General features: G+C 41.5%; 1 protein-coding gene across 4 annotated transcripts in view; it reads right to left on the bottom strand.

Moving 5' to 3' along the window:
• The window catches only part of LOC119503463 (SH3 and multiple ankyrin repeat domains protein 2-like), a 236,632-nt gene that overhangs the window by 99,624 nt on the left and 110,168 nt on the right, over window positions 1-26,840 (bottom strand). For all 4 annotated transcript variants that reach the window (XM_037795273.1, XM_037795280.1, XM_037795288.1 and 1 more), the window contains exon 11: window positions 21,128-21,194. In XM_037795273.1, the coding sequence (XP_037651201.1) occupies window positions 21,128-21,194 (67 nt within the window). The remainder of the gene's footprint in view (window positions 1-21,127; window positions 21,195-26,840) is intronic.

The following is a 26,840-nucleotide window of genomic DNA, read 5'->3' as shown; positions in this document are numbered from 1 at the left end:
GACGCCGTTTCCTGCTGGTGGCTTCCTGGCAGCTCTGAACATCTGAAAGGAGATTCACTGAGTCATTATCACTCCCCCAGACTAATATCCCAGACCTTTCTCTCTCTGTGAGTCTACAGCAGACGTGTTGATGAAGAGAAGAGGTGCTAACGTTTAATGAGCTAGCACGTTTAGGAGCTAGCAGGCTATCCAAGCTGGTGGGGCAGCGACACACATCAACGGTCTCTCTCGTCTGAAGCACGTCATCACTCACACAAATGAATTATCAAGTATTATCAATTACCAACAACCCAAGAATCTTATGTAAGAGTTGGAAAAAAGCAATCAGTGGAATGTATATGATTAAATCTGTTGAAACACAGAATGCATGTCAGAGGTCAGCGAGTCTGGAAGACCTCAGCCAGGCTAAATGATGCTGTTGACATTAAGCTAACACACTAACACAGTTCAAGTCCAGTTTGTGCCAATATGATGATCATAAAGTAAAATCAAGGTTAAAATCTATAACCCAGATTTTCATTTTTAGGACAACGCCTCACAGAGCTTCAGTCGACTCCGCTCTGCAGATTGAAACCCAAACCAGCCCAGCTGAGGACTGACGGAGGAGGGAAGGTCAACCCGCCAATCCCGACCACCAACGATGCTTATCTGATCAAAAAACTAAAAATTACACAAGTTGACTTTTTCCTAAACCTGAAAGCAGACCTTAAAGGTACAGTGTCAAGGAGTCGGTGGGCATCTAGTGGTGTGGTTGCAGATTGCAACCAGCTGAAGAGGGATGCACAGATACCGATACCGGATCGGATATCGGGCCGATACTGACTCAAATAGTTAGATTGGCTACCGCTGACAATTAATCAGATTTATTTAGTTCACTTCTATGTTTATATATCATCTACATTAGATAATGGAATTTTAAGTCCTGTTTAAGTTTTGACCAATTAGTTAGGTAGTAGGTTTACACTTTAATTGTAATTCCTGTCAATTTTGAAGATGTTTTATGTTAAGTTATTAATTTTTTTTTAGGTTTTTTACATTTGATATTATGTTTTTAAGTTGCTGGTGTATGATTTATTATTGTTATAAGGGCTAAATAACATTTCTGTAAATTTAACTCTATGTATTTATTTGTTACGTTTTGTTTTACAAAGTTAGGAAAGCCTGTCGTCTTCCACACAGTGAGACATACAGCTTATTAATTAAACACTGGTATCAGATCGGTACTCGGTATCGGCCGATACCCAAAGCCCATGTATCGCTACCGGGATTGAAAAAGTCGGATCGGTGCATCCCTACGACTGAGTACCCCTCCGCTCACTCCTCCCTTTCCAAGACGGCGGTAACGTGAGCCACCGAGTGCTAAACGACGGTAACGCCGTTCAGCTCGCTCAGAGGCCATCCATACCATAATAACACTACTTTAGGAGCAACAGAAGTCAGACGGCGGATTTTGCACTCTGCCATAGTTTCACAAGCGTGTCGGAGAATTACGGCGGCCTTCAAGTAACGTAGAAACGTGAAAGGCTCTCTCTAGAGCCAGAGTTTGGTTTGTCCGTTCTGGGCTACTGTAGAAACATGGAGGAGCAACATGGTGGACTCCGTGAAGAGGACCCTCTCCCTATGTACAGTAGATATGAAGGACTCATTCTAAGGTAACGAAAACACAACAACTCTTAGTTTCAGGTGATTAAACACTAATGAAAACATGAAATCTTAAACACTTTAAGATTATTGAAACAACCTATCCCCAAACAACAGTTCGTATGATATCTTACGCAAAGTTATTTTGTTATTATTCGTGCGTTTTCCTACGAATGTCCAGCAACATGAGCGATCAGTGCGTCTCCACAAGCCCCTGCAGTGTTTAGGCAAAAAAAAACACTTGGTTAGGTTTAGGAAAAAGATCACGGTTTGGGTTAAAATATCTACGGAAGTGAAGTAACTTAAGTACGGATGTTACGTGACATGAACAGTGGTCTCCTCGGTGAAGGTGCGGTGTTCGTCTGACCCACCCATCCACCCTGACCTCCTCCCTATGTGAACTTTGTCGCTTTTTATATTACCTCAGCTGTCCTGGCTCACTATTACGTGGGTAGTGAGCACATAGTGAAGGACAGAGATCACACACTACAACACACACAAATTCCTGCACCAGAAGAGCAATGCATATTTATCATAAAGAGTTTTTCACATTTTATCCCTTTATTAGATAGAAACAGCTGAGAGATGACAGGAAAGGAGGTGAGAGACAACAAGGGGAACATGTTCACGGTCGGCACCTGAACCTCGAGGCCACCGGGTCGCCCCCGTCGCTTCGCTAATTTATGCTGCAATTCACACAGAAAAAGGAAAGAAATGGAAAAACTCTAAATTTGGATGAGATGTTGAATGGAGGTCAAAGTCTGCAGGGAGAGAACTTCATCAGGGTCAGGTTAACTTCAGCGGAGCTGCAGCTCTGAACTGAAACCTGATGAAAGTGTGAAATAACAGCTGCTACTCTCTCACCATTTTGGGGCGTTTTTGAACGTCAGCGGTCCTGATTCCAATAGTTTACAACAAACACGTCGAAAATAATCAGAATGAGGACTTCGGGCAGCGACTGAGTCAAAACACAAACTATTTGAATTGTTGAATTTTTAATAAAAAATTGCTTATGGTTCGTGTCCACCGGGGCGTTTTTTATCGCGAGGGTACGCGCCGCTTCCCAGCATTGGACGGTTGGTGGTTTGCCACTAGACACAACACACTCCGTGGGCTGCTGCTCCCAGCTTTCAAACAGGAAACAATATGGAGGCTCGTTTGGAAACTTTCTTCTCTTATATCACAAAAATAGTTCACTCAGATGTGTTTCTGAAAACATTTAAGGCGAGAAATAATCCATGTTTCAGAATCTGTCTTTATTTTAGATCGACAACGTTTAAATTAAAAGATTCTCGGGAGTTTCGAGAGGCGGCGAGTCGCGTCGGACGCCCCGGATTTACATAAAGTAGACTAGACCTCAACTTTATGCAAATGAGGAACGGCCGTCGTGACACTCCGTCTCCCAAATTGCGCCACCACGCTTCCAGAATGCATTGCACGTGAGTGTTGATTTCATAAAAAAAGTAAGGATGACTTGTGATTGCTCACTTAAATGCATTGTTTTCTTTGCACCCTAACTAGGATCTTTCTATAACTTTAACCGTTTGGTTTTAGTTGCCTAAACTTTACCAAACTTTAAAGACAGAGTTGATAAATCAGCAACTCTTTTTTGGACATTTAAGTTTTTATTGAACATATGGCGGCGTTAGTTTAGATAGCTCCTTCAATTCTGACAATCAAATTAGCTTAGTTGTAAAAAAACAGCTTTTTCCAGTGAAGGCTTTTGGCTAAAGTAGAGGCCTCTCTGTCTCTCAGGGATCTGGAGAGAGTTAACACACACTTTTATTACCTCTCATTAGACTACTGTAATTCTTGGTATGTGGGTTCACAGCAGTTGTCTCTTCGCCGGCTGCAGTTAGTAAAGAACGCAGCTGATTGCCTTCTGACTGGAAAAAGAAAAAGCGATCACCAGTTCTGGCCTCTCTCCGCTGGCTCCCTGTCCGTTTCCGGATAAGATTTTATTGCTTGTTTTTAAGGTTTTAAATGGTCTGGCACCACCTTATCTAACAGAACTAATGCACCTCCATACTCCGGTCAGAGGTCAACCAATCAGATGCTCCCGGATGTCCCCAGAATTAGACTCAAAACCAGAGGCGACCGAGCCCCTAATCTCTGGAACAGCTTCATATTATACTGCTCAGACCGTAGAATCGTTTAAGTCGCTGCTGAAGACTCCTCTTCTTCTCGCTGGCGTTTGATTAAGTTCATTTTCTGTTGTGCTGTTGCTCTTTTACTGCTGTTATATGCACATTATGGTTATTGTTTTGGCTCTGTTCTTATTGTCATTTTTATTATGTACATCTTCAACACATTGGTCAGCTGCGGTTGTTTTTAAACGTGCTATGCAAATAAAGCTTGACTTGACATATGGATCATTTTTGTCAGTCTGATGATGATGATGATGATGATGATGATGATGATGATGATAGGGGCGTCAGATCAGAAGATGCTGACGGAGTCTGGATCGTTTTGGAAGTCAAAGACAAACCAGATTCTGTTGAATGTAGAAACTTAGTTTAGGTTTAGCCAACATTAAGCACATTAAGGGAGGGAGAAAATGTAATATTTTAAATTCCCATCAGATGGAGCTGTTCAGTTTAAGTGAGTGAAACTAGTTCCATCGACTGCTGTCGTTGTCAAGTGGCCATCGAGATGAAAACAGTCCACTCAGTGTACTGTAGTTCCATGTGGGCTTATTTCCATATCATTTAAAGCACACTGTCACTACTACAGTACTGAAGAGCAGTAAGAACACTAAGACAGTCCTGCACTCTCATGTACAGTAGATGTTCCATGTGAAAACATGGAAGTCATTTCCATTTGAAACCTTTTACTTCACTTCCTGAATTGTAAATATAAAATCCTTTATTTAGTCAACAATGGGACGACAAGCAGCCTGTGAGTTCCTTATTCCTTAAAAAAAAACACACAATGCTTTGCCTGTGCTTTTGAGATGACAGATGGGTAAATTACAGTTATGTGAAACTAGAAGCTGTCGGTGGTGACGCAAAACACTGATGATTCATAAGTTCCCCCGAACCTCAAATTTACTGCTCGCTACAGAATATTTATAGTTTTTATACTGTTTTACATTCTGAATAAGGGGAGTTTTACCTTTCTATTGTCACACTCTCATGGTATTTTGCAGAATTTCTCTTAAATAATTCTTTATGGAACAAAAACTGCAGGTAGAGTTCATGTCAACTTCACATTTTTGTCATCTGGAGTGAAACCTGTCAGTTGGTGGATGTTTTTTTGGATCCTGCCACCATTTAAAAGCTGCAAGAAATCCCAGCATGCACAGAAGAAGAAGAAGAAGAAGAAGAAGAAGAAGAAGAAGAAGAAGAAGAAGAGATCCGATCTGACAACGAGGGCTCAGAAAGCCTAAAGCACAACTTCTGCAAGACTGCAAATATCAAAAGGTACAAATCAGCTATGTCAACAGAAGTCTACATAAAAAAAATATTAATTGCTGCAATGTTTCTTCCAAGAATATGGCTAGAAAACTAAACATATTACTAATAAAATGTTACACCTCCTGCACCTTACAACCTGCAACCTTTGCACACACACACACAGACACACACACACAGACATTTCGATGCATTACACTGAGCTGACTGTTTAATGCAATCCAAATACAAGGGCTCTATTAATCCCATCAAATCCTCCTTATTAGTGCTAATGAGTGTTTCTTTATGAAAACATTAATAACTCATTCCTATACCAGATCTAGATTTGTTGGCACCCTTCCCGCCCTCTATAGGCTCACACACAGCCAACTGCTCTGCGAGGCTTCATTGAGAGAAAATAGCAGCAGGATGAATCCAACATGGTTTCACACCCGGGCAGATGGATGGGCTGGGTAGGTTGTGTTCAGGGTGGAGGGGAACAGTACAGTAGTCATGTCTCTGGGTGTCTGTGGCTGTTCTCCACCTCGTTTTATCTCATCTCTGTCTGTGTGACCTAAGAACTGCCTCCTTTTCTCTCTCCACCGAACAGAAAGATGATTCTTGCAGCGTAAATACGCGCCGAGCTGCCTCCAGCCTGATAGAAAGAGACCTAATATGATGCTAAACACTTTTAAACAAAGACATCAGGAATGCATGAGCACTTTTCTGCAGCTGGAGATCTCTCCATCTTCACCTGGAGTTGCAGGTGGAGGCATTACGCGCGCTCTGAACGTCCTGGAACCGACGCGTAAAAGTAGAAAAAGAAGGTGCGGAGCTGCTTACCTTCCTTTTTTAAGGCATTGATGATCGACTTCATTTTCCCTCCTTTTGCTACTCCGACTTAACGTCACGGCTCGTGCATATCACAGGACTTTTTAGACCCCCGACTCTTCCTGTTCAGCACCTCAGCACCATGGACAGCGACTCTGTTCAGCACCATGGACAGCGACTCCGCGGAGAGGAGCTGCCGCGCACAGCGCACATGATCCGGCTCACACCTTCAACTATCCTCCTCCTCCTCTCTGGTAAGCCAGCACGACCCCCTCCACTAACACTCACACATGACTCCCATAACCCCGCCCCTCACACACCTCCCCTCTCTCCTCCTCTTCCTCGCTCCCAGGAGGAGGAAGAGGCACAGCGGAGCTCCAACAGGAGGAGACCTTGTCCTTGTCCTCGTAGTGGTGGAGACAGGCAGACACTAGTTACAAAGGAGGACGGTCTGCAGGACGGATAATAATACACTATACCAACTTTTTAACAGTCTCTTCTGCACTATATTCACTTTTTTAATAGTCGTGTATCACAGCTGTTACCCTGCACTATATTCACTTTTAACAGTTTTCTTCTTCATCTCCTTGTATTTTTATATCTGGTATATTTTCTTGTACTTTGTACTTTGCACTACTAACTTTTTCACTGCCTTTTTACTAACATGTTTTGCACTATGGAACTGTGATGCTCGAAACTTGAATTTCCCTCGGGATCAATAAAGTTACTATCTATCTATCTATCTATCTATCTATGTAGTAGATGTGGAAGTAGAAGCAGTAGAAGAAGAATGGTTTAAAAAGTTGTGGCTTCTGTTATAGTTGAGGTCACAACTTCAGGCGAAAACATGGTTTTTCATGTTCTGATCAATTTTGAGATTTCGGGCTCTTTTGTTTCTATAACATGTTTTCTTTCAGACTAGTTGGGGAAAAGAAATCCCAAAAATATTTCCTACACTTTCTCTATTTGCGTCTGTAGATAACTGACCGAATGACCCTTAATGACAACAGTCATAAACACTCTAGGGCTGTCAATTGATAGTCAATTTAATTAATCGTAAATCAATCACACATTTTTTATCTGTTCTAAATGCACCTTAAAGGGAGATTTGTCAAGTATTTAATACTCTTATCAAGAAGGGAGTGGACAAATATGCTACTTTATGTAAATGTATGTACAGTATGTGCCTGATACTTCTATTTTAATGAGGGTTGTCAATCAATAGCGTAACCTAACAACGTGGCGTAACAACGTGGCGTAACAACGTGGCGTAACAACGTGGCGTAACAACGTGGCGTAACAACGTGGCGTTACAACGTGGCGTTACAACGTGGCGTTACAACGTGGCGTTACAACGTGGCGTAACAACGTGGCGTTAAAGGTTTTGCCCATTTGGAACTAATGGAATTAATGGGTATTAACTAATTAACTAATTGGGCTCCCGGGACTTCTAACCCCCAAAAGGCACTACTAGACCCCACTGTCAACAATCAGACCAAACAAGAAGTTCCTAAGTTAAATAGTTTCAGAGTTCTACTCCGGAAATGAAATGGAAGTCGAAAAAAAACAGTTTTTGGCGAAGAACGTACAGAAGGACGGACACACGGGGCTATAATAGCACTATTAGAGATGTGACACATCAGAGGTCACACAGAGCTCAGCGAATGATTCCGTGTGTGAAAATGTGTTGAATCATATGTGAGCCACATGTCAACTCTGCTGAACTGATCTATGGACGGCGTTCTCCACCACCGGCATCAAAACAACAACAAATGAGGGACTATATTTTGGAATAATGCCGTTCATCCAGCTCAGTCGCACAGCAGTTTGTGAAATAATCACAAAATGTAATGTATTGATTGATTGTGTACGTAGAATAGACACAAATTTCACTTTTGTTTTTTTCATGATGGTCAGCATAATTTCAATTCGTATGTCATCCATGAAATTGTGAAGCGGGATGTATGAAGAGCGGTGAGTTTTGCCATCCTGCAGTGGTCTAAACGCTACCTCTTAAATAGGAATATGACTCTGGCGACACTACTGAACTATGAGTTTTTTCTTTTTTTTTTTAACTGAAATGGAAAAATGTTTAGCAGAGGAACACATTTTTTCCATCATTTAAGAGCTTCTCCATTTACAGACGGATCAGGACGAGTTCTACTGGAATCATAAAATAACGGATCTCATCTACAGTCATCAGCCTCGGGTGTTTAGAGTCAATTCATTTGCACATACAATATTAATAAAACATGAAAAGAACAGAGGAAATAACAACTGACGGTGCAGATTGAAAACCTCAAGAGACACAAACACACTCACACTCACACACACACACACACGCACACACACACACACACATACACACACACACACACACACAATAAAAGCATCTCTCTCCAAAACAAACACATGAAAATAAAGACAGGATTCATACCATGTGCAAATATAAATTCAATTAAGCCAAATGCAAAAATAGAAATGAAAGCAAGAGTGTGCCTGGTTGCCTGGATATAAGAATGCTTAACGACAGCGAGATGAAACTAGAATCACCACCTCGTTGTCTCCAAAGACAACAAACCAGCCAAGTGTCAGTTTACATCCACGTCCGTCCAAAATGTCATCACAAATTGTCTTAATTAACATATGAATTCTTAGTTATAACGGAATACGTGTTTTGTGAGGTCACAGTGACCTTGACCTTTAACCTCCACAATCTAATCAGTTCATCCTTGATTCCTAGTGGACATTCGTGCCAAAAGATGTCCTAAAGGCGTTCCTGAGATATCAAGAGAATGGTTACGGACGTGAGGTCACAGTGACCTTGACCTTTGACCTTTGACCAGGTGGATGTTTGTGCCAAATTTGAAGAAATTTTCCCTCCAGGCGTTCCTGAGATATCACGAGAATGGACAACGTGAAACATAATGCCTCCGGTCACAGCTGGCACCGGCACGGAGGCGTAAAAAGAGTTTCACAGATTACTGATTCACAGATATTCTACATCTCCTGGAAAACTTAAACTGACTTATATTTAAGTGTAAATGGTTTAAAAAGAGCTGCTCCTGCTGATTTCAACACAGATTTGTTGTTCACAGTGTCACTTTATCAGGGAGAAATAGGGTGCACCCCCTCAGGTTTAGTAGCACCACGCTGTTGATGGCTTTTTTTTCTCTTCACCGTGTCTCTGAACAAAGTGAAAAATGATATCCTCCAAACTTTCCAGTTTCATTCCTCTCTCTATTCTGAAGGTTTTACAGAGGTGTTTGTTCATATATCATAGCCTGATTTATACAACATTTTACTCCTAAAAACATGCCTGTAGTTTCTGATTAAAAGAGATATCCAAAACACCATCTGTAAAAACTTTAACTCTAATACGTCAACAGAATGAAAGAAGAATTTTGAACCCTGCTTCATCCAATGTTCAGAAGTCTGTTCTGGAAATGTAGGCAAAACAGCACATATTTAATAAGATAATGCCTCATTTGCATATTTAAACCCAACATTTCAGAAAAATTGTAATACAAAAACATATTTGTCTTAATGTCAGTAATCAACTGAGGAAGGTTTATGGTGATATCTAGTTAAGATCTAGTGTCTCCTCTTAGAGTGGATTAGTAGTTCATGATGGAAATACTGGATTTATTCTCTAGTTTGCTTCCAGGAAGTCAGCGTTCATCCAGGATCCAGCCCGTTGGCGGGAGCAACAGGGGATTCAGGGAAAAATCTGATTTTGAACGAGGGATAGACCGGAGAGAGCAGCTTCTTCCAGGAACACATCCTTCTTGTTGCTAAGCAACTCAGAGGGGGACGGCTCCATACATCATTAAAGCTACACTTACACATCAGCGTGCACACCTGCCTGTTGTATGATGTAATGTACATGTATACAGTATCTCTCTCTCTCTCTATACTCGTCCTGCTTCCACTGTTTGATTTCCTGCTCTGCTGTTGTGTGAAGTCATCTGGTTCCACGCCGTCCTCGTTAACGAAGGCTTGTTAAAGCTCCGCGTCTCTTTTACCACTTCAAAGCGGTGACACACTGATACCGATCCATCCAAGAACTGACCCCACTGAAGGGCAACACACCAGATGGCTACATGCAAAGCATATGTTGTCATAAAGTATGCAATAATGCAGCGATGAGAGCAGATTTCCATACTATGCTCTGCCATTTCATATTATGTTAAACCAGCGTTTGCTGCAAAATTCTGTAAAGTATCAGATAAAACACACAACTACTGAGCATTTTGAGACTGTAATAACAGCTGTTATTCTTTTATGTCACATTTTCATTATTAAGTTGATATATAACTGTACAGTATCTTAATTATTCAAAATATAAGGTGACTGAAAATCTTATTTTCAGTTTTGGCAACCACTTTTAAAAGTTAGTGTTGAACCCTGTTCTGCAAAGCAAAGTCTGAGTATTGTCTGAAATAAATAGTTTCTAATGCAGCACAGATGTGCATTCAATACGTGTTATTTTTACACACACTCGAGACAGCGGGTGATGTCATAACGCTACTGAACCGTGTTTATCGGTTAATGCAGCTCAACGTTTCTGAACCGAAAAAATAAGTTTCATAAATACGTTTCATATCAGCCTCGTATCACACTCGCATAAACGCACAACGCCACGTGGTTAACGTTGTGAAACATTGGTTAGGTTTAGGCAACAAAACCACTTGATTAAGGTTAGAAGAAAGAGAATGGTTTGTGATAAAATAATAATAAACCATAACGTAACTTAAAAACAACCACCTTTAAAGGGACTGTTTGTAACTTCTTACACGTATAAATCATTGCGAGGCGGTGTCCCATGCACGCTCGCGTGTGTCTACGCTGTTCAGACTCAGACTCCAACACAAACTACAGTGAAGCACCAAAACCTCTTGGTTGTATCTAGTGAAGCTGTTAAACAGTGTTGGCCGCGGTCGGAGGACGCGGGGGAGACCGTAGCTTTGGTCTCCAGGACCGGAGTCTCTGCTCCTCTGCTCCTCTGCTCCTCTGCCTGCCTTCACTCACACACCGCGCTCCTTCTCACTCTCTCTCTCCACCTCTCACGTGCATGCTGCTCACTCCACACTGCAGAAGAGTTAGTTTAGCTCTGAGAATATCTAGTGAATGTTCAGTGGACGTTTGTGCAGAAATAACTGCTGCAGCTCCTCCAGACCAACAGAGGTTTCCCGTGTCTTGTGAAGTGACGGGGCTCCGCAGAGAGAAACGTTATCGTCTCCGACCAAAACTCCGGCATCTCCCCTGTTCCCTCCGGCCGCGGTCGGGAGGCTGAGGCAGGAAAAGCCAACACTAGGATCAGCATTGCTTCATGGAGAGACCTTCGTCTGGTCAGCTAACATTACTGCCAAGCAGCTGAAATATAGTGATATTGTGCTTTTAGCTGACGTGTGTCTCCTCACTGTTCCCTTTAAAGGATCTGCTACTGACGGCTTGGTGCCAGATACCACAGCAGACCTCCAGAGGTCTAGTGGAGTCCATGTCTCGACAGGTCAGGGCTGTTTTGGCAGCAAACAGGGGACTTACTCAGTATTAGGCAGGTGGTCATAATGTTATGGCTGATCGGTGTATGTAGCCAACATACAATGTAATTCAACGTAACGGTGGTTTATAGAAACGTACAATACCAACATGTTTTTGAGCTGGTAGTTCAGCTGCATTGAGAGAACGCTCCCCTCGGGGCCGTATGGTAATTTCCACCCAATGATCTCAGAATAATTTGCGTCTCATGCTCGTTACAGCTACTTAAGATATGAAAAACTACTAATGGAGCCCTTCATGTGGACACAAAACATAAATAAATCAGCATCACAGTGAACTAAGTTCTCCTTCCTCGCTGGCAGGATGTTGAGGAGTCAATTTGTCCTCCTTCCTGGAGACACTGCTGGCACCATCAGCCAAATATAGCATGGATTTCTCACAGTGTGTGTGTGTGTGTGTGTGTATAACCCACATTACAGTAGAAACCCTTGTTTAAGGAAAGAGAACATTTCACAGTGATGAATAAATTAAGCCGTCATTTATTTATATAGAACTTCACTCTTTAATGAGCTTCTGTATGTTTAACAGATTTTAAATGAAGTCCACAAATTCCAGAAAAGAATACTATCTATATTATATCAACTAACAACTGTTATAATTATTGTTTAATCATTTAAATTTTTCGATTAACTGATCATAAATCAGAACATAGTGAAAACTTTACATCACAATCATGTTGACGTGCTCAAACTACTCGTGTTGTCGGGATGACTGTCTGTAAAATGATTCATTTTCAACTAAAATGCACCCTGCTTCAATACACTGATATACATATATTTTTAAAGATTTTTAGCCTTCTAGAAATCTTTATTTAATCATTACTGCTCATGATATCAACCTTAAATCTTCCTTTAAAAAAAAAAAAAGATGTTACCTGATTAAATAAAGGTTTTATATGAACGCTGTCTGCTGGAGGAATCTGTTATACACTGCCGGTATTGCAGACTAACGTATCGTATCTATCGTAGCGCTTAATGTGTTTTCCTGCAAATGTCCAGCAATGAGCGATCAGTGTGCCTTGTAAACGACTTGGTTAGGTTTAGGACAAGATCGTGGTTTGGGTTAAAATAAATATGGAAGTGGCGTTATTTAAGTACGGAAGTTACGTGACGTATTATAAACAAACAGCAGCATTCTGGGTGAAGGTCTGGTGTTTGTGGACCCACCATCCAGCCACGACCTCGTCCACACGCAGACTTTGTCGCTCTTTATACTACTAGTCACCTGGTCTGGCTCACGATTACGTGGATTACGTATGAATTGCTTCGTCGTCTGGCTAAAGTAAAGCCCTTCCTCAATCGGCACGATCTTGAGAAGGCAGTTCACGCCTTTATTAGCTCGACACTTGATTATTGTGATGCTCTGTATGATGGTCTCAACCAGTCTTCCCTCGCGCGTCTTCAAATCGTGCAAAATGCTGCTGCTCGCTTTTTAACTAACACTTTCAGACGTGACCACATCACCCTCCCCGTACTTTACTCGCTCCGTTGATTTTAAGCTCTTGATGTTTGTTTCTCAAGCCATTACCGGCCTCGTCCCACCTTATTTGTCCGAGATTTTAACTTTACGTGAGCATAACGGGGCTTCGTGGTCATCTGGTCAACCTTTTTTTAGAAGTCCTGAGGTCGAGGTGTAAGCTGTGGGGTGATCGTGCTTTTTGCTGTCTTTGCTCCTAAACAATGGAAGAAGTTACCCCCTGATATACGCACCATCACTGACCTAGTATTCTTTAAATCTAAGCTCAAGACTTATTTATTTAGATTGTCTTTTAATACCTAGTAGCGCTGTGACATCTTCCCTATGCTTTTTATATACCTATTTCCGATTTTATGATATGTTGTGTTTTTATTCCTGATATTTCCTGATGTTAATGTGAAGCCAATGATGTTTTGGTTGTTGTAAAATAATAAATGTTGATTGATTGATTGATAGTTTGAAGGTAAAAGAATCCATCAACCAGCACATCTAAAGCTCACCAATTAACATATTCTATCTCGTTTGCATAATCCATATAGAAAAGGAAGTTTTATGGCGTCAGGTTGTGGTTTTAACGGGAGGGTACAGTACGTGCTCGACTATTTCTTGGCTGCGAGCATACAGTAAATCTTGCCTGGCAACCTCACGGTGACAACAAGACTTCATACAGTTACTTCTCACAGCCAACGAGATAATAGTAATAAGCATATTAACCAAAATGTCAAGCTATATGTGTACGAGATGACTTTCTCTGTGCACACAGATATTCAATCACAGTTCATCAGTGAATTCTCTTCCTGCCCGCCGCTCTCTCGGCTCTCAGTCAATGATCATTTACTGTTATAAAATAACGTGTTTTTTCTTTTTAGCCACTACATCCCCGCGTGTATAAAATAATAAACCCTGATGCATTAACATCCAGTCCCTTCTGCCCTGCACAGGCTGTCAGCTACATGTCTGCTTTCCTGCTGAGCGTCAGCCAGATCGGCATTTTTTGGAGGATTTTTAAAGTCATTTTTGGGGTTTTTCTTGCAAGAAGTGTGCAGGTGGAGTTTAAGAAAAAACGTAGAAGCAAACAGAGAGCGCCCTCTAAACTGTAAATCCTGCAGGAATAGATGAGTGTGACAGTGGTTAAGTTGTGTGTGTGAATGTGTCACGTGCATGTGTGTGTGTGTTTGGTCGATACATAGTCCCTGTGGGATTATCACACTGTGGCAGCGGGTGGTCTAATACGCCCATCTGTCAATCATTCTTACACAGGCTTACTGCTGTATGGAGCAGAGAAATACAACACGTATCTGCTGCACACATCCTCGCCGTGCATTCACTCATTACGTGTGTGTAGTTTTTGTCTCATTTTAGACTGACAGTCCGTTGTAAAGAAACTAAATAACCTCTTTTAGGAGCAGCATTTTGGAATTAGCACGCTGCGCTGCATTAGTTGTTTAAATGTTTGCTTTGTGTCGGCTCTGCTGTGACCCGCGCTCGTGCTCGGCTGCAGAGGCTGTGTGTTATTGTGTGTATTATTGTGTGTATTATTGTGTGTATTATTGTCTTCATAGTGAAAGTCTTTATCTAAATATGGAAATGTGTTGTGAATTAATGGAAAAAGACGAGGACGCTAAAGAGAATTCTGTGGATGTATAAATGCTTTGCTTATTGTTATATGTTGGATGGTCGGCTGCACTATTTGTTTATGGATATTTCCATGCTGCATGCTGAGACACTGTGTTATGATTTATTAAGCAGATATCACGTAAAGCCAACACGATATTAGAAATACTTACATACTAAACGCAACAGAATTGATCCAAAGTGCTTCAAGTGCAGAGAGAAACAGAAACAGAATGGAGAGGACTAAGAGTCCTACTAGTGGCTCTGTGAGGCTCTACTGAGACAGGCTGGTTAGGTTTTAGGACAGCTATTGAGAAAGTCCTATCACCATGAATTAGTCCTGGTTCTAGTGACAGACAGGAGCTGTTGGTGTCTGGCAGTGTGGTACGTGGTCAGGAGCTCCAAAACCATTTCATTTCTAATCAATCTCTGAACCCATCTGCTATCGGTCTGACTACAGATGATCCTCTGGGGACGACGGGTTATATTTCTGGGGTTCCGATGTAGCCGGCGGATATCCGGAACAAGACTTCCTTTTCCGTGCGCTGCTCATTGTTTACAGTCCGATTAGTAACTTGAGATGTGAGACTGGAGCTGAGAGACAACGTGTACGGCCGGGTTATTTCACAGGTGGCCGTTTACAAGCTCATTTTTAACCAATAAATGGGTTCCCAGATTGCATTTCAGCCAATGAGTTTCACCTCTTTTGTTCTCCACACAGACTGTTCACCTGCATTCAACTACTCAGCCTGCGAGCAGAAATCAGTTGCCGACGGTTTCTACATGTGAATGTGTTCTGAATCTGTTCATAGATACATTTTTTTGAATAGACAAACAACAGGATTTAAATTGAATTGAATAGCTAACATGGAGCCGGTTCGCATGATATCTTATGGAATAATTAGTCCTCCTTTTGCGTTCATTTTCCTGTGAATGTCCAGCAAAATGTGTCAATTTCCGCTCATTACATGAATACAGTCCTTTCAAAATAAACTTCCGTTTTCACAGGAAACAACTTGGTTAGGTTTAAGCATCAAAAAAGGTTTAGTTAATTCTTTTATTAGTTTATAAGGCACCACATGGCCTTGCACCAGACTACCTTGCAGAAATGCTTTTGGTTTATGAACCAGGAAGGCCTTTCAGAGCCTACGGTTCTTCTCTTTCAGTTGTTCCACAAAGCAGAACAGAAACATTTGGTGATGCTGCTCCGAGCCGCTGAAACGACCTTCCAGAGGAGAGGAGCTGAAAATATTCATATTTTTAAATGGTATCTAAAAAAAATCAATTTATGGTTTTATTGTTTATAGTAATTTTATTTATCATCATCATTATAGTGTTTATTTTACTATATTTTTTTAATATCAACAGTTTATTGCTGATCATTATTATCTCTTATTTTATTTTATTTTATTACAATTTCATTATTTTAATACAATCTGCTTATTTTGTGTAGTTTCATAACTTTTATTTATTTATTTTTATTGTTATTTTTATTTTCTTGAATTTTATTTACCTTTTATTATCTTAAATACCTATACTATCTTTTATTGCTTTCTTATTCAATGAACTTTTATATTGGTTGTTTTGGTGTATTAGTCTCTAAATCCATTTTTAACATTCTACCTTTTTGTCAATCGTCTGTCCAGCACTTTGAGCTATTTGACTTGTTTGAAAGGTGATATATAAATAAAGTTTGATTGATTGATTGATTGATTGATTGATTGATTGATGAGGACAACAGAGAGCTGAGTCCCCAGTTCACCCGTCAGGAGAGTTAGCCATGGTGTTGCGTGTATTGTCGAGGACACATGCAGACACTTTCCCAGTAAAACTCTCCACCGCATCATTTAGTTTAGCTACCAGGTTGTCAGCTGTGTGTCGGCCCGGTGCAACGTTACTCTGTCAGCGCCGCGTAACTTTAGCGAGTTTCCGACAGGCCGTGTGTGGGGCGGCGGTGAGTGTGAGGTTGTCGCTGGTGTTATAGCTGTTAACGTAGCTGTAGCAGTGTGTGTACAGTTTATTCGCCGGTGAATAAATGCTACAACTCCTCAAGACCCGAGCCAACCTCCTGTATCCAGCAACAGCGGCTCAGACACTCTTAAGGTGGGCTGTTAAGGTGGACCAGCTTTTCTCCTTAAAGTGATGAGTTTTGCTCCGCTTTTTAATTCATTATTAATATTTCTTTTAACCGTTTAACCGATGGCGTTAATCTTTAACGGTTAATTATTAACAACCCTACTCAGTGTGGAAGTGGTTACCTGCCAGTCGTGGTCGGTCTGCGTCAGAAAAACGCCTATTTTTGACTACACGGTAACTCGTTTCCATGGCCGGCCCTTTCAAGCTCTACAGCATATAGGTCTCAATCACGCACGCACGCACGCACGCACGCACGCACGCACGCACGCACGCACGCACGCACGCACGCACGCACGCACGCACGCACGCACACACACACACACATGTTAACCGCATGAAGAACATCAGGCCACATACGTAAGTGGTAGTCATCGCCCTTTGAGAAGCCTTCCTTTCTCCTCCACCGATCCCATTGTGTCCTACTTCACAGCTCCGTCCACCTTTGTCTCCGAGTCCATCTCTAGAAATGATGGCAACACTGAAGGCCCCTTACCGACGTGATTCACTGTACTCAACGCTCACAATTCACTGTATTTAACATGAAACGGAGGTACGATTAGTCATCTCTTCCTCCCTGTGGGGGGAGAACAACCTCGGAGCGAGCAGATGAAATAACCGGCTGATTGATTGAGACTCTCAGAATTAAGATAGTAATAATAACAAGCAGCGCCGGCGCTCATTGCTGCTTCCTGTCGTGTATTTAACCTGCATGTGTCAGGCAGTAACACCGTGGCTGTCACTGCAATCTAATATTCTTACATGCTGGCCAGTCAGATGTGACAGGCAGATTACTCCTTGCACCTTCTGCTGATTGAAAACAAAATCTGAATGTGTGATTTGAATAATTCTGCGGCCCCGTGGGCAGAGTGGTCGCGCAGTGGGAATTTAATAAAGTATGCAGAGAGCATGCAGTAAACTGTTGATCTGCAGACATCTGTGATCCAACACCTTCTGTTCTGCTACGCCGACGTTTGTATTTTAGGTCACACAAAAGACTTCTTTAATATTTTTCATGTAATGGCAAGAAAATAATTCTGTGAAGATATTTAATTGAATTTATACCACACTAACTGAGATCAGGATTGATTCTGTTGTCCGCAGCAGGTTATGAACAATAACAAATAAAGAGTATTTACTTTGTGGCAATTATTTTGTGGCATATATAAAGTAGAACAAAATATAGTGGTTCAAATGTTGATTATTTTCATTATTAATTAGTAAAACTGCCAACAAAACTTCAAATCCTCACATTTGAGAAGCCGGAATAAGCAGATATTTGGTATTGATAAACGAGTAATAGATGAAACTTATTGTGGATTTATTTTCTGTGGATCAACTAATCCACTAAATTGTTTCAGCACTAGTCTTAAAGGTAGACTTAGTAGCCGAGTGGTTACAGCTTTAGCTTTTATATCGATTCTGGTGTTAAAAAATCAATTTCAAAATCGTAATAAAAGAAATTGCGATACATAGGTGATTGGACACACAGTGGATCTAACCAGTTCAGGGCCCTTTAGGGTCTGGAGGTCTGGGGCAAGCCCCCAGGAAGAGCTCCGGTCGTTGATCCCAACTTTCATAGTGGCCAAACGGCGGTACTAAAGCCTCCGTGTTCGTCACGTGATGCATTGGGCCCAAAAAGACTTTTCCCCATAGACTTACATTGGGAAAGAGACGTCTGTAACTCAGAGGATCATTAGTTTTTGAGGTGAATCAACTCCCCAGTATGAACACTCTAATATCCCTTATTTAAATTATTAGGTCCTAAAAGTTATAAAACACACTGATAGCTGAATCCAGAGTTATTTCCCTTCCTCCGTTCATGTGAGTGAGACCCAGACCGAGGCTGGAGCGCCAAGCTGGAGCGCCAAGCTGTGACGACGGCGTGACGTTGGGACCGAGTCATGTGACCGAGCGGACGCTACTGTGCATGTTCCACCCATTTCAGCTCTGCCCGGTTGGTCGTCCGGCCTGGACAATGTAGTGAAATCTAAAAACAATGACGCAATAAAATAGAAGATCTGTGTGGCTGAACTGTTACATCATCTGGATCTGGAGAGAAACTGTGAAAGCCACAGGGCTGTGGTGTTTAGAACACAAACACACGCACACGCACACGCACGCACACACACACGCACGCACGCACGCACGCACGCACGCACACACACACACACACACACACACACTCCACGATCAACATTAAAACACACTAAAGCTGCATGTCAGTAAGAGGCTCTACACGACACAAGCTGTCTCCGAGGAGAAGGTGTGGGCCGGGTTCTGTGAGTGTTTAAGGAGGGCTGATGGGAGTATGGGGTACTGGGTAGTAGGGATGGGGTGGGGGGGGGACCCACCTTTGCAGCAGGCTGAACCCATGGTTGCCAATCGAGAATCCAGAAGTAAAGACGTCCCATCCCCAAATCCACAACGGGACAGAAACAGAGCAAAGATGTCCAACACAGGAGGGGACGGTGACCGACTGAGCACCTTTTAGCTAATCCTGGCTGCCGCTCACAGCTGCAGCACTTGTGGATGAAACAGTGTGAAGAGGAGGGAGGCGGGAGGTATGGGGTGGGGGGTGTAGCAGATGTAGACAGCAACGAGGCTTTTTTGGGGGGGTAATCCTGCACCGCTGCCGCCGCCTCGGTGTCCCATTTAGCCCCTCACCAGGTCGCTGCCGTGCACGGCTGGTGGGTGGCGTCCATGAGAGAGGGCAACAATTGCAGGATTACATCTTTAGATTAGATTAGATCTCTCTTCATTCATCCCCCCCTCATCTTTCTCTGTCCTCCTTTATATATTTATTTGTGTTGTTTCTCATTTTCTCTGAGGCCCGGTAATCCCCGAGCTATCCCTCCGCACAACAAACCACTTCACTTCACTTGACTGGAGACATTTCTCCATTTCACGCAACATTTATCGGTTAAACCATCGACGCAGCTGGACAACATCCACACAGCGGCGTGCAGAAAAGTGCATTGTATGTTACTGTATATTGGAGCTGTAAATGATTTGTGGTTGCGTGCGTGGCTTTAACATCACTCCATCAGGTGTTAAATGGGAGCTTTAGTGTGTCGTCTTCACCAATCTGCCTCTCCAGAACTTCAGAAGTGAGTAAGTGTGCAACTAAGCAACGCAAGGTAATAAATAGAAAGATGAAAAAAAAAACATGGAATCTGTTCAAAACTCTTTCTCGTCTTCTCACCTCCCTCTCGTTCCTCTCACACACACAGATTATATATATGGTAAATGGACCTGCATTTATATCGCTCCTTTCTAGTCTTCCGATTACTCAGAGCGCTTTCCACTACATGTCAGCATTCACACACTGATGGCAGATGCTGCAATGCAAAGTGCCAACCTGCCAATCAGGAGATCATTTAAATATAAGTATATAAGTAATGTGTATGCAAATAAATAAATATATATTTAAAAAATATATATAAATATTATATAGAGAAATAAATGAACGAATACATATAAAAAAATAAATGAAATTATTTTATATTTTGTAATTTACCTTTACATTTCCACATTTTGTATATACTTATTTATTCTTTTATTTAATTATCTTTGTTTCCACATTTATTCATTATTTATTTCTCTTTATATTTCACATTTTCTAATTAATTAATTAATTAATTGTTTTATTTATTACACTTTATATTTATATTTTTTTAACTCCTTTACTCTTTTATTTATTTATTTTCATATTTCCAAATTGTTTATTTACGTAATTATTATTCTATTTATTTCTCTTTATATTTCAATTTTTTTTTATTTACTTATTCATTATTTTATTTATTCCTCTTTATATTTCCATGTATATTTTTTTATTCTTTTACAGATTTATTCTTTCTCAAACAATCCACAGAGGGATTGAAAGCACAAAGCTAAATTTGGTTCAGTGTCACTTACGCTAGATTTTTAAAAACTCCAAAGAGCTATCGTTCAAAAGAGACCACGGCCGTGACTGTAATCAAGCTGTCTACTTTCCAGACTCTTAATCTAGTCTGACACACACAAAAATAATTCATAAAAGCTTTAAATGTTTTAGATAGAGCCTCCACAACATGCAGGAAGCTGAGCATTGTGTTGTACACTGAACAACCACAATCAATAGAAGATTCCATCTGCCGACTTCATCAAATCCTTCCACACCTCTGGAAACCGACCAATCGGCTCCCACTAAACCAGAGCTCCCACTGGCGGAGGCATTGATCATTTCTCCTGGCCTAATCGGCCCCGGATCGTCCTGGTGTAAACGTAAACTTTCATCCTCTTGGCAACGCTCTCGTAATCCCGCCGAGGGGATTATACCGGGAGGTCATTTAGGAGGATCAAACCATGGGGGGGGGATTTGAAATGTATCCCGAGGGAGATTCAGGAATACGCGCTGGGTGGCTGAGGAAGAATAGGTGAGGGATAGATGGATGGATAGATGATGGATGGAGGAGAGGAAGAGAGGAGCTACTCACCTATATCTGTCTCTTTGTGGTTCTTGACGAGCTCAGCGAGCTCAAAGTTCCCAGCTATAATGGCCACCTGGAGAGAAAAATACAGGTTTTACTTCTTTTAGATATGTAAAAGGCACAAGTAGCTTTTTATAAAAATACACCATATACTCAGCATCAATTAAGCAAAGCTCTCTCTATATATGAAAGCTTCTCCGCAGTATAACTTATAAGGGAAAACAGATGATTGTTTCCTGAAGCAGCCACGTTTAATACTGAAGTGAAAACAGCTTCACTGATTTTAGAAAGAAGAAAGAGCTACTTAATCACAACAATGTGAGTTCTTTCCTTCTCTTTGAACAGCCACCGACTTTGAACTTCGTGGCTTTAATCATGTGGAATTGAGTAATCTATGACACACACGTGTACACGTCAAGATCCACACATGACACGATGGCGTGCACGAGCAATGTCACATGTTTCTGTGAAGGGGAGAGAGTTTTCTGCTGCTTTCAGACGGAGGAACCTGCAGCCGCGATGATCGCATAATATTCATCGGTAAAAACAAGAAAACAAACAAACTAAATCCAATGTTTTTGAAATGTCGTTGACATTTTTACATTTTTCCCCCACTTTTATGTAAATACGGATGTTTCTATATATCTGAGGGGTCACCAGATAAATTGAAGGAATAAAAACGTCTCACAAAAGTAAAATTTCTTTTCTTTCTCCTCCTCGTCTAGTGTTCAAAAAGTTAACAAAAAATCTCAATAAATCTCATTGACGAATTGCAATACTTAAATATCGCAATACATATCGAATCGGGGGATATGTGTATCATTCCAACAGGCAGTGATCAAGGTCAGATCGATGAGTGATGCAAAAACTAATAAACAACCATTTAGTAGTCGTGGATTAAGTAAAATGTAAACCCAAAGAGAAGAGGTCGGTGTTGAGCTGTACTCTGAACGACTCAAGGATTATTTAAAAGCAGTAAGCAGCATCCTTCAAGGTATTTATGGTTGCAGATTTTCTGGTATCTTATATCTAATTTGAATATTTAGTTGGTGTCCAATTAATGTTCCCTCTACTCTTCATCTTCTTCTGACCAAATTAAAGCAATTTGTATTTTTTTAATTCTTCTATCAAGAGGCTGCATCACAGAGAGAGAGAGCAGTATCTGTTGTGTGTGTGTCCACCAGGAGGCAGCAGAGGGATGAAGAGCTGAGCCGGCTGCAGAGGTTGCTCCGCCGGTCAGTGACCCAGTTCAGGCTGCTGCTGCCTGTTGTCGTATCGCTGCGTACGGTTGTTTCTGCATGCAGAGCTCGTGGTGGTGTTACAGGGTTTTACTGTACGCCTCGAGTCAGGACCATCGGTGTAAAAATAGTTAGGTTCATTTTCCACTCATATGTTGCACTCATGCACTCGCACATGCGCGTGCACACACACCTCAAGGGAAGCCCAGCAGCATTATATAAGCATGCCTGCTCTGATTCCTGGAGAACAAATATTCAGGAGATAGAAAAGGTGTATTATTAAAGTTGGCTTGAGTAGTAATGCTGCTCCCTCCCTCAACAGTTGACCTCTTTCATATCAGTAAAAACTCAGAGAGGAAGCACAGCAGAGATGTTTTCCACCAGTACTCTGTCGGTCCTCTTGAATTTTTCAACAGGCTGCATTAATATACAATATATTCCATGTTTTCTTGAACTGTGAGTCAATAAATGCTCTTCTTCATGGTAGCGAATGTGATGTTTCCTGTGAGGGGAGATGGAGGAGGGGATGCTCGCTGGGTCTCCCACTCACTCTGAGGATTTCCCATAATGCAGTATAGTCGCGATGTGTGACAAATCTCTGACAGGCTATATACTCTCCCACAGGAACCCCTGATCCCAGAACAGCACCAGCTCGGTGGATGTGATGAAGTAACACGTCAGGAGGAAGTGACAGAGTGACGGATGAAGCCGTCGTTTCGGACGGACTGAGGCAGAACTAACAGGATGTGTAACATGTTTGAACGACTGGTAACAGTTTGCCTTTCAAAACTATAACGATAAACTATTGGCCAGTTGAGATATCATAACAGCATACTGTATATAGAGAAACACACTCAAGACGTTTTTGTGGCAATACAACAGCACACAAGGCTCTCTCATTGATGTCACTTTCTCCAAAAGGTTCTGATTTGGTGATCCAAGGTCAAAAGATGTCAAGTAGGTTAGGCTTATTTTGACATAAAACTGTGTTTCAACAGGCGGCAACCTGTTTAAAACAGACAGTTAGAGTAACAGAGTCACGGGACACCTTCGTGTTCTCTTCCAAAAAAGGTTGATTGGCTTGTTTACAACATGTCGGACCGTCTGACTACTCGTGTTTCTTGCCTCATTGGATCTGTTTTTGGAGATCTCAGCAATTAACTGATGGATGAAAGCCAAGCTGTAATTAACTCTAGTTTTTCTTCAGTGTTAAAGGGGTACTCCAGCAAAGTTGGGGTACAAGATAAAACAAAAAGATTGGTAAAAACTAGGGCTGTCAATCGATAAATGTACCTTAAAGGGAGATTTGCTAAGTATTTAATACTCTTATTAACATGAGAGTGAACAAATATGCTGCTTTATGCATTAATGTATGTATATATTTATTACTGGAAAATGATTAAAAACACAAAACACTGACAGATATTGTCCAGAAACCCTCACAGGTACTGCATTTAGCATAAAACAATATGCTCACATCATAACATGGCAAACTGCAGCCCAACAGGCAACAACAGCTGTCAGTGTGTCAGTGTGCTGACTTGACTATGACTTGCCCCAAACTGCATGTGATTATCATAAAGTGGGCATGTCTGTAAAGGGGAGACTCGTGGGTACCCATAGAACCCATTTACATTCACTGATCTGGAGGTCAGAGGTCAAGGGACCCCTTTGAAAATGGACATGACAGTTTTTTCCGCAAACATTTAGCACAAGTTTGGAGCGTTATTTAACCTCCTTCATGACGAGCTAGTATGACATGGTTGGTACCAATGGATTCATCAGGTTTTATAGTTTCATACGAGACCAGTATCTTCACTGTAGCTTTAAAACTGAGCCCACTACAACCTAAAAATTTCAAGTTGCGTTAATGCGTTAAAGAAATTAGTGGTGTTAAAACAAATTTAAGTCTCATTAGTTTATAGGCGACTGATTGGCACAGTTTGCGTCGACAGAGTAGAATGACAGCAACAAACAACAGCCATCATATCCATATTCATCACAGGCCTCTGCAGTATTTTGACATTTATGACTGACGGCTGTTTCCTGTCAACAAAGTGAGAATGACTTTACGATAACAACATACAAGCATCTGTATTTGCCTCTGGAGGGACAGGAGAGCGTCTCTCACCACACAGCAGTGGACAGGAAGAAGAGATGAGCTCCAGATGAAGTCACGGTGCAGTTCACTGAAGCACACACCGTTATTAGTGCATGCTTATCATCCAATCATATTAACTCTCAGCGCCTCACTGCACTGATTTTGTTGTTTTTTCCTTTAAGTTAAGTTTAAGATTTAAGGACGCTACACAGGAGATATGAAAGTTGATCCAATGCAGAGGTTCCAGAGGTTCCAGAGGAGCTGCGGTTGGATGCTTTCATGAGGTAATGATGAGGTAATATGACATGAAACCAGGTAACCAATAAGCAACGAGAAAAACGCAGTCCCAATTTATCCCTCATTATCATTACACCGCCCACCATCACCACCACCACCACCACCACCACCACCACCACTACTGCCTTCTCCACCATCACCGCCCCCACATCGATTACCGTCCTGTTCTCCCCTGGTTGTCATGGAGACAGATGGTTGTGTATAACAGAAGCAAGCGGGGGGGCGGTGTTAGCCGCTCGCTGCCGAGTGTAACATCAGCCGAGGCAACAAGTCTGCCAGATCAAAACCGGAGACGGAAAATCAATCAGCGATCAATAAAAGACAAAAGTCCAGGACAGGAAGGAGGAAAGACCCTCGCTGGTCCTCGCTGAGGCAATTAAAAAAAAGGTTACAAGCTAATCTGACTCCAGTACTGAGACCAAACTTCTTGCATCTTTGCATTTTCCTTCATCACGCCCACTGAGCCAGTGTGGGCCACAATAAGTCAAGTAGTAGCTACTGTACTAGTGGATGTACAACAGATTTACTTTAGTGATTCCACGAGAGCAAAATGAGCTTCATTCAGTTGAAGGTTGGCTTTTTATTACCAAGAATGAAATACTGGTAGATATTCTTTACTGAGTGTAAACTTCAGGCTTTAGGCTCTCATGCGTAAAGGACCAGGAAGCAAAGCGGAGGTTAGGATTAACTATTGAGACAATTTATGACTTTAGAAAGGTTTCATCAGGGTTCATGTTTCAACACCTTTTTTCGTTTGTTTCTCGAGTGGATCCGAACAACCGTGTCTACACAGGAGCCCGGTTTCCTTCCAAATGTATTTTGACAAATTTTAACCGGATTTAAAGACAATTGGCAAAAGAAAATGCAAACGAAGAGGGTGCAAAAAAAGATGACCTAATTAAAAGAGCAGCAGTGAGGAAGGTCACATCAGATGTGTGTGGAGCGATGAGGAGACGGAGCAGAAGCTTCAGTGGACGTTGAAGTCCCATGATGCGTCATGCTCGTCATCATTTATTCACTAAATCAGTCACATTTTACTTTTTCGAATTTCCGACATTTCCGTTTTTTATGCGTAAATTGAAAATGCACATGGACATCAAAATATTACATAATCCATTTCTGACAACAAGCCGCAGCTACATTTAAATATTACACCAATCAGACGTCAGCTTTTTGATGTTATGTACAGTACATTTCAATTCACATGTATATGGAATACAGTCAGTCCTGCACGGTTCAAAAACTCCTGCATATAATGTCATCTTCTTAATAATCTGCTGTTTGGAGTTTGGAGTAGAATAAATGCTGAAAAATAAGTGCGCTCTATGTTTTCTATAAATTAATGTAGTGATAAAATAGAGGTTACGTCTGACAGAATTTGTTTGGCCCACCGGCAACAATCTTGGTTTGTCATGTGCCCACCCTCCCCCCCCCAGGAAAAATAATTGCCCCCCCATGGTCATAATGGTGGTACTTGGAGAGTGAAATATTTTCTGAGGTGGTACGTGGTGTAAAGCGTTTTGGATTAGAGCATCTTTAATGAATGATGCTACAGGTGATGCAAGCCACAGCGTTACAGTACTTCTGCGTGGATGAAACTGTATGAAACATAACAGTTTCGATGTCTCCATAGTTGCATGTTTTTGTATCCCCGTTACTTCTGAGTCATTCTTATAGTTTCAGGTGCTGTTGCTGCTAATAATTCCCATTAATTCCCAGCTCCCTCCTAGCATCTCCTGGGCTGCTGTACTCAGCAATTGTTGCTATGGCACCAAAACTCAAAGCTGTTCATTAGGGGTTAAAATTGTCTTTCATTATTTATAGAACTATTTATGCATTGAAAAAAAAATCATTAAAATGTCTGCTTATACTTGGGCAAAACCGGCCTAATGACACGGGCCTCCGGAATAATTTGACATTTGAATTTCAATGTGAATACTTTGGCACATCGTACTACACCACATGTCACCGGTGGCTGTAATTCTGCTGCACGTGACTCTGAATAATAAGGCAAGACAGAGAAGCAGAGGAGAGGGAAATCATCTGACGTACAGTGTGTGCCAGAGGCGATGGGAGGAACAAG

The sequence above is a fragment of the Sebastes umbrosus genome, chromosome 2, assembly GCF_015220745.1.
Source record: "Sebastes umbrosus isolate fSebUmb1 chromosome 2, fSebUmb1.pri, whole genome shotgun sequence".
Taxonomy (NCBI): domain Eukaryota; kingdom Metazoa; phylum Chordata; class Actinopteri; order Perciformes; family Sebastidae; genus Sebastes; species Sebastes umbrosus.
This window is presented reverse-complemented; position numbering and strand designations above follow the sequence as displayed.